Here is an 8882-nt window from a genome sequence, read left to right on the forward strand (position 1 = left end):
GGGGGAGGGGGGGGGAGTTATAATAATTTGTTTTGTTTTTTACATTCAGTTGGAACACAATGCTATCCAATACTGATGTCTTTTCTTTCACCACACTTTGGCCTAATAGACATTTGTAAAAACATCTCAAACCACATCATAAACAAGTTCCTTACCAGGTCCCAAATGTAGGTTGCTATCCAGTAAACTAAAGGCTTGACTCCATTGACAAACTGTAAATGCTTGGAACCACACACTCGGTCTTCGATCAGAAACATAACAAAACTTGCAGGAACAAATGACATGGCAAAGATAACACACACAGCATGCAGCAAACTCAAACCTCCCTTCTTCCTGTAAAGCAACATATTTACAATCAAACTTAAGACTATTCTCTTTTTCTTTATAACAAGGTATTTACAAATAAACATAAGTTTAATCTCCCTTCTCTCTATAAAAAGATACTTATAATAAAAATCTCTCTCTCCATTATTTCACAAGCATAATACAGAACACTTGTCTTTTATTGTTTATTTTATTGTTGATTGTTTTCTGTCAATAAAGATCTCTGTCTCTCTCCATTGTTTCACAAGCATAATACAGAACACTTGTCTTTTATTGTTTATTTTATTGTTGATTGTTTTCTGTCAATAAAGATCTCTGTCTCTCTCCATTGTTTCACAAGCATAATACAGAACACTTGTCTCGTATTATTTGTTTTAACATTAACTGTTTTCTGTAAATACAGATCTCTCTCACTCTCGCCAGGATTTCACAAGCACACTTGTCTTTTATTGTTTATTTTATTGTTGATTGTTTTCTGTCAATAAAGATCTCCGTCTCTCTCCATTGTTTCACAAGCATAATACAGAACACTTGTCTTTTATTGTTTATTTTATTGTTGATTGTTTTCTGTTAATAAAGATCTCCGTCTCTCTCCATTGTTTCACAAGCATAATACAGAACACTTGTCTTTTATTGTTTATTTTATTGTTGATTGTTTTATGTCATAAAGATCTCTGTCTCTCTCCATTGTTTCACAAGCATAATACAGAACACTTGTCTCGTATTATTTGTTTTAACATTAACTGTTTTCTGTAAATACAGATCTCTCTCACTCTCTCCAGGATTTCACAAGCACACTTGTCTTGTTTTGTTTATTTTATTGTTTTCAGTAAATAAGGACTGTTATCTCTCTCCCTTGTTTCATAAACATACATAATACCATCTCATGTTATTTATTTTAACATTGATTGTTTTTCTGTAAATAAAGATATCTCTTTCTCCAGTGTTTTCAAAGCACACAAAATATTTGTCTCATATTGTTTGTATTAGTGTTGATTGTTTCTGTCGTTGTTGTTTTGTGTAATGCCTCTTACTTTGTGTCAGATTCAGTTAGTGCGGGGGAAAGACAAACCCATTCTCTGTTGTATAGTACTTGATGGATATCCTGTTGTTGAAGAAACTATCCATTTTTTTTCTGCATGAAATCACTGTATCTGTGAATACCATGTGTATACTCTCACTTTCCAAAGTTTTCAAAACATATTACCAATGTTTAGTCAGCTGACAATACAATAGCTTATTATGTTACCAGTAGATTCTCACTCACAAGTTTGCAAAAACACATTACCGATGTTGAGTCAGATAACAGTGCAAAAATGCATTCTCGGTACAATCTCACTGTTGAAAGTTTTCAAGCCATATTATTTATGTTAAATACCCTAATATTTCTAGAATTGAATAAAATGTACTGGTCTTACTTTATGGATAAGTAGAACTTCATATGAACATTTGTTTATAAAACCTATCTTTTTTATAATCAAATTGATACTCGTATCTATTTAGAAAATAAAACTTTTTAAATCTCAACAAAAAAATAATAAACATGTATAAAAAAAATCTAATTTACAATTGTTTACAATTTCCTTAACAATTCAAACAAATGAGTTAAAGTATTTGTATTATATCAGCAGAGATGTGGATTCAAATACTTGCAGTTTTAATATCCTCAGAAAAATTTTAACTTCACAGAATGATGTGTCACACTTACAACTCTTACTGTATAACTTCAAAAAAATTTAATCTGACACATGACATCATACACATTAAAGACAATTTTTTTAAATCATGTATAATCTTGTACACAGTATGGTGGACAATGGTCAAGTTCGGCTGAACCCTCATCACAATCATTTTCAGTAGCCACACGCTTTAATACATATTTTAACAATGCTAAGTTCTACTTACAGCAGTTCTTCCTGTAGCTGATCCTGAGTAAAGTTCATTGGCTGATTTACCACAGATATGCCGTACTGACGAGGATCAAGATGAGGAGGGAGATGAGTGCGAAGTATAAGGTTGTTTAAAGCATTCGTGTATGCTACAGAAGATGCCCAGCCCTTATTGTTGAACCACACCTATTACATAAAAACAAGGCAAAGAGAAAATTAATTTAATTTTAGATATGCTAAAGAGTTTGAATGTACAATTTTTTTGGAATTATTTATTTCTCAATGTTATTGTAAACTTATCTAATGTAACAGTGAAACAGATGTCGTTGTGAGTTTTCATAAGTTACCAAATATTTAAAATCATACTTTAAAGGTATAAATGTTCACAAAAAAACTAGTCTGGTGTATTAAAAATAATTATCTAGTAAAAATACAACAGAAGAAAACCACATGACTCATCCTTAATAAACACAAATCCAATCATACTGAACCACAAGACTAGTCCTTAATAAACACAAATAAAACAGATACTGAATCATGACTGATCCTTAGTAAACACAAATACAACAGAAACTGAACCACATTATGAGATAGTAAATTCTACTTTTATTTCATTATGGTTTTGTTTACCATTCATTTATGATTTCTATAATTTTGTTCAACTATGAATTTTTAGTTATATGAAAGAGCTAACTCACCTTCTATCTAGAGCACACATATTTTAAGTACGCTTGTATTATAAAACTAACACAAGCTTCCCTTAATGCTGATGTACAGATATTAATGTTGTGAAGGATTATGTAAATTAGCTAGTCATATGAGATGTAACCTTGTGGTCTAACCACTAAATAAAAACCCTGCCTTACGCTTAAATGAGCTAGTTCCCAAGATATAGTTAAAACATATCGTTGCTGATTGTTGCTTGATATTATTATTCATCCTGAAGTTGTTTAAATTTGGAATATTGTTTTTTTTTCTGAATTAGCTTTTTCTTTGTGTGTTTTTTCCTAATTCTCTATTTATTAAAATAATTATTAACATTGATATTTATGTTATATTGTTCATTAACATGAGTATTAAGTTCTGGTCAGGCATATAGTTATTAACTGTGTTTTTGGTTAGTGATAAAATTTGTATTCTAGTTGTTTGAAAGTTATATTTTGTATTTCTGTGGTTTGTCAAAGATTAAAATTGTTCAACTCCGATTGTAGCAGCTGTTTGTTTTAGTCCAATACAACGTGACTAGTCCTTAATAAACACAAATACAACAGCAACATAAAAATACAAAGAAATGTTTCAAATCACTGTGAGGTGTTTTTCAAAACACAATTATTTTTTCCTTACAACAATTTTTAATGAACAAGCAGTTCCAATGATTGAACATTTTTTTCAATTTTCTCAAAAATTGTTTTGATTTTTTTCAAATATGATTTATTTTTGGTGAAACAGCTATTGAAGTTTTAGTGAAACCCTTAAATAAACAACCATGTAAATATTTCAAGTTATATGTAGTTTTAGGTTAGAAAAATAAATAAACCAGATCTTTGCATCTAAAAAAGGTACCATCTTGAATAGGGACTTTTGTAAAACATGTGTAGTTTCTTGTTTATCAAATATATCTCATGTTTTGTTTGACTTTTATATTCATGCAAAGATATACAATGGCCATTTCCACTAGCCATCTCTAGTTTTGAGCTGATCGATTACAGGAAAAGCAGTCAGTCAATAGCACCCAACATTGGATTTACAATTTAGCTGCTAGTTCAAGCCAAGCCAACTACATCTAATAAACGAACATTTTGGATTAAAGGTGCATTTAATAGTGTTTTTAAGGTTCAAGACTCTTGTGTGATCCTTGTTAAATACTAGTGTTTCTTTAATAATTATTTAAACATCTAAAAAGTACTTTTTTGGGAGAGATATTCACAACTCACAAACAGACATATTTGTAAAGTAGATCAAATATAGATGAGTTCATTTGCAGTTTAGTGACAAATGTAAAAAAATTTATTACAGAGACTTTGCATTAAGCTATGTCTTTACAAACAGTAGTGATTATAAGACAAGCTATTTGTGGATTGGTGATGTTCATATAGAAGCCAATCTTGAGAATTATATCAAATATAAAATCTGTAACTATTGTGGATGGTGACAGACTACATGTTATAGATACTTGTTTGTCCTGTAACTATTATGGATGGTGACAGACTACATGTTATAGATACTTGTTTGTCCTGTAACAGAGTGGATGGTGACAGGCTACATGTTATAGATACTTGTTTGTCCTGTAACAGAGTGGATGGTGACAGACTACATGTTATAGATACTTGTTTGTCCTGTAACAGAATTATAAAAATAAAATGTTTAAATAAGACAAGTTTCATTGCAGTAAGAAGCAATTTTGTAGTGGTCAGACCATAGCCATTTTTAGGGAGGTCTGGGGGAATGTCCCCCCCCCTTGAAAATTTTTGAAAATTTAATGCTACAAGATTGAATGTTGAGCCATTTTAACAACAAATACTGCATAAACACAATATAATTTATTGAATTAAAAGAAGCAAGTTTTAATAAATAAGTTGTAGCTATACATGCCATGAGAAACTAAAATGAAAAGTTTGCTCTACCTTAATGTTGTCAAAGACTTGTACATTATGAAACTGTTTCTCTACTTTGTCTATCATAGTCTCCACCTCCTTCCACTTCTTCGAGAAGCCACTAGCTTCAACTAACTGATGTGCTGCTTCTTTTATATATGTGAAGTTAAAATTTCCAAGAAGATTTTTTTTCTCCAAATGTAAAACCTCCATATCTATTCATGCATAATAAAATGTACATACAAGTATTAATTATGAGAAAAAAGACAAATTTTATATGAAACACTAATACTAGAATCTGATAATCTTTTGTAGAAAGCTTTATTTAACTGATCAAAAACTTAAAAGTCATTTGTAATGAAATCATTATTATATCTTGTTACCTTGACTTTTATGTATTATTCCTATAAATTGATATCCAAATAAACCATTTCAAACCTTTTTTTGTAATACTTTTTGGTAGTTTTAACAAGCCAGTCTGAAATATTTCGACCAGTCATATTGTAGATGATATCTGTAGTGCTGGCAACCACACTAGGGGGTTCTGGTCCTCCCACACTTGCTGGACAGTGCTGTGTTCCAAAATTACAGTTACATGGAACAATTCTGTTTGCTTGAGATAAGTTATACTGAGGTAGTAACAAAGATGAATTCATGAATGTTGGTTTACATGGTAAATCCCTGAAACAACAAAAACTCTTTATTTAGCAAGAATCATAAGTTTCAGTAAATACCTACAATCTGATTAAATAAGCTAATCTATGCTTTAATTTATTGGCATATTAAATCTTCCTCAAAAGTTGCAAATATTGATATTTCCATGGTTTAAGGGCCTTTAAACATCATTTCAGGTATAATCAAAAAACTACTAACTTCAAGGACTCGTCTTAAAGATCAATGAAATATAAAATCTTTAACCCAAATAAAAAATGACAGAGCTTAATATGAAACTCATGATAAGTAGAACAGACAATAATTAAATTATGACATTTTGCTTTACGTTCAAGCATAGGTGAATGAAGCAACTGTACACTAGGTGGATACAAAATTCTCAGGACCATACAAACATGTCAAAATGTTCAATGTAATGTGAGAAGCACAAAAATGACTTTGTTTTAAGAAAACATTTGTTTATTTATTCAGTATTTTAGCTGAGGTCATCTTCATGGTGGAGAGTTTTACACGAAATTGCATTAACATTAATGAAAAACTCAGTATGTATCAATATCATAGTTATTACCAGACATCAGCCAAGTCATTCCTGTTGGTGGAAGAAATGTAAAAAGTTTGATAAACAAAACTCAAACTGAGATAAATTCTATTCTTTTACCATGTATGTGTGTGTGTGTGAATCTCTTTCAACCAGGGCATGCTCACTGGGCATTGTTATATGCAACTGGTCATTTTCAGAATGTTAAAGGAAAAAAACTACTTTGGATTTCCTTAAAATATATTTTAAATTTACATTAATAAAGTTATAAATTATAATGAAAATTTCCATTCAGTATGTAAAAAACATTAAAACTTGTATAGTTAGTTCTTCTTAGGTTGAAATGGTCTAGATTCTGGAAATCACATACTAAATTACTCAGTTGTTTGTTACCAGGCTGAAAAACAGTATTTTGTACAAAACTGTGTGAATTAGCTAGAAAACTAAGGCAAGGTCTTTCAGAAGAATGATCTGTTGCTATGCTGTTTAATAAGTGTGAAGTTGGAGACAGCAGTTAAAACATCAAAATAAAGCACGATGTAAACACACCTAGAGCTGAAACATCAAAATAAACCATGATCTAAACACACAAAGTTAAAACATAAAAATGATTCATGATCTAAACATACAGAGTTAAAACATTCAAATGAACCAAGATCTACACACATACAGCTAAAGTATCAAAATGAACCAAGATCTAAATACATCTAGAGTTAAAACATCAAAATTAACCAAGACATAAACACATACAGAGTTGAAACATTAAAATGAACAAAGATCTGAACACACATAAAGTCAAAACATCAAAATGAAGAAAGATCTAAACACACACAAAGTCAAAACATCAAAATGAAGAAAGATCTAAACACACACAAAGTCAAAACATCAAAATGAAGAAAGATCCAAGCACACACAAAGTCAAAACATCAAAATGAAGAAAGATCTAAACACATACAGAAAAAAAATGTCAAAATGAACCATGATCTAAATACAGTTAAAATAAACAAAGATCTAAACACACACAGTTACATCAAAATGAACCAAGATCTAAACACATACAGAGTTAAAATATAAAAATAAACCAAGATATAAATATGTACAGGGTTAAAACATCAAAATAAATCATGATATGAGCACACACAGAGTTAAAACATAAAAATTAAGAAAAATCTAAACACTCACAGAGTTAAAAGGTGAAAATTAACAATGATCTAAATACACAACAAAATAAAACCTGAAAATGAGCCATTATCTGAATACACAGAGTTAAAACACCAAAATCAACCATGATCTAAACATACAGTAATTTAACTTGATTCTGCAACTTTCTGCAAGATGTCACTTACTTAAGTGGGTCTCCTGCTACACAACGTGTTCCAAGACCTGGGTTTCCCAAGAGTTGTTCAATGTAAGCCTGGGTCAGTGGATTGTCTGGATCTTCATTACTGAAGCAAAACAGTTAAACACATATAAACATTTCTTTGGAATAAAAATCAATAAGATCTCAAGTTTAATTATCAAAACTAGCTCAGTACCATTCATTTAAAGAAATCTCATTAGTTTAACACCAGATTTATGCTTTCAATGTGAATATTTCACCCTGTTATTAAGAATGAGAAACTTTCAAATAAAAACAGTTTTATAAGAAACAACTGAATTATTCATAAATCAAGGCCAGAATTTTATATTTTGTTAATAACTGTCAGTGATTAATTTGAAAAAAAAACAACCTACCTATAAAATACATAGTTAGGTGGTCCATATAGCCATGGAGTTAATTCTAGAGGGGGTTCTTCCATGAAAGGGGGTATCATCAGAGTTAGTAGAAGAGCCAAACATACAAATACAGATGGTAAAATAATCTAAGTCAATGGAAAAATAAGAATAAAATATTAATATAGTTTGATACACTATTATCTCACCACAAAAATCTTACAATTAATGTTTTTCAAGCTTAAAGCTTTAATTTGCAAAACAAGTACTGACAACCACAGCAAGTGTTGAGTGACATGCCAAGTTATGTCAGTCTTCATACTGCCTTGCTAAATACTGGTTTAATAACCATAGCTTATGCTAAGAATAGTTCCTTAACACATTACAGTTAACAAGGATGTTGAAATTAATATTAATAGAAACAGTAATCAACAGAGAATGAGCCACATTACTTAACAGCATCAAACTTTCTTGTAAGGAAAAAGTATTAAAATGAAGTTTAAAACAAACATACTCTTCTTAATCAAATGATATACTATTATATTAGATCACATTGGACAATAAAACCCACAAAATGACTAGTTATAGCAAACATATTAGATCACATTGGACAATAAAACCCATAACATGACTAGTTACAACAAACATTTGTTGTAACTAGTCATTTTGTGGGTTTTATTGTCCAATGTGATCTAATATATTTGTTGTAATTAGTCATTTTGTGGATTTTATTGTCCAATATGATCTAATATGTTTGCTGTAACTAGTCATTTTATGGGTTTTATTATCCAATGTGATCTGTTTCTTATAATAAGCTATTTATAATGTGATCTAACAGGTTTTTTATATTAAGGAAAATAGCATATTAAGATTCCTGCTGAACAATTACTACTGACAAATGAAGAGAAGGAGGCAAAAAGAATTGAATACATAAAGAATTTCCAAAAATAGTCGAGGACTTCAGGGAAGACTAAAGCTCAGCATTCCAAGCTTAATTCCTCAAGGTTCTTCCTTTTAATTGTTGAATGATGAAAACCAAAATTAAGCGAAAGATTGTGTAATATGTATGGATGCTGTTAGAGACTCAACTCTCCTCCCCTGTTTGCATCTGTACCAAGTGTGATAAAATGTTGATGATTGTTTGTTTTGAAT

The 8882-nt window shown here is 30.3% G+C and overlaps 1 protein-coding gene across 1 annotated transcript in view; it reads right to left on the bottom strand.

Moving 5' to 3' along the window:
- Positions 1–8882, bottom strand: part of LOC106467191 (ATP-binding cassette sub-family A member 1-like) — a 74275-nt gene that overhangs the window by 22376 nt on the left and 43017 nt on the right. The window contains 7 exon segments of the mRNA XM_022395316.1: positions 156–333; positions 2230–2399; positions 4838–4991; positions 4993–5022; positions 5246–5488; positions 7364–7462; positions 7752–7879. Coding sequence (XP_022251024.1) covers positions 156–333; positions 2230–2399; positions 4838–4991; positions 4993–5022; positions 5246–5488; positions 7364–7462; positions 7752–7879 — 1002 coding nt within the window.

Source organism: Limulus polyphemus, unplaced genomic scaffold (assembly GCF_000517525.1).
Source record: "Limulus polyphemus unplaced genomic scaffold, Limulus_polyphemus-2.1.2 Scaffold2522, whole genome shotgun sequence".
In the NCBI taxonomy this organism is placed as follows: domain Eukaryota; kingdom Metazoa; phylum Arthropoda; class Merostomata; order Xiphosura; family Limulidae; genus Limulus; species Limulus polyphemus.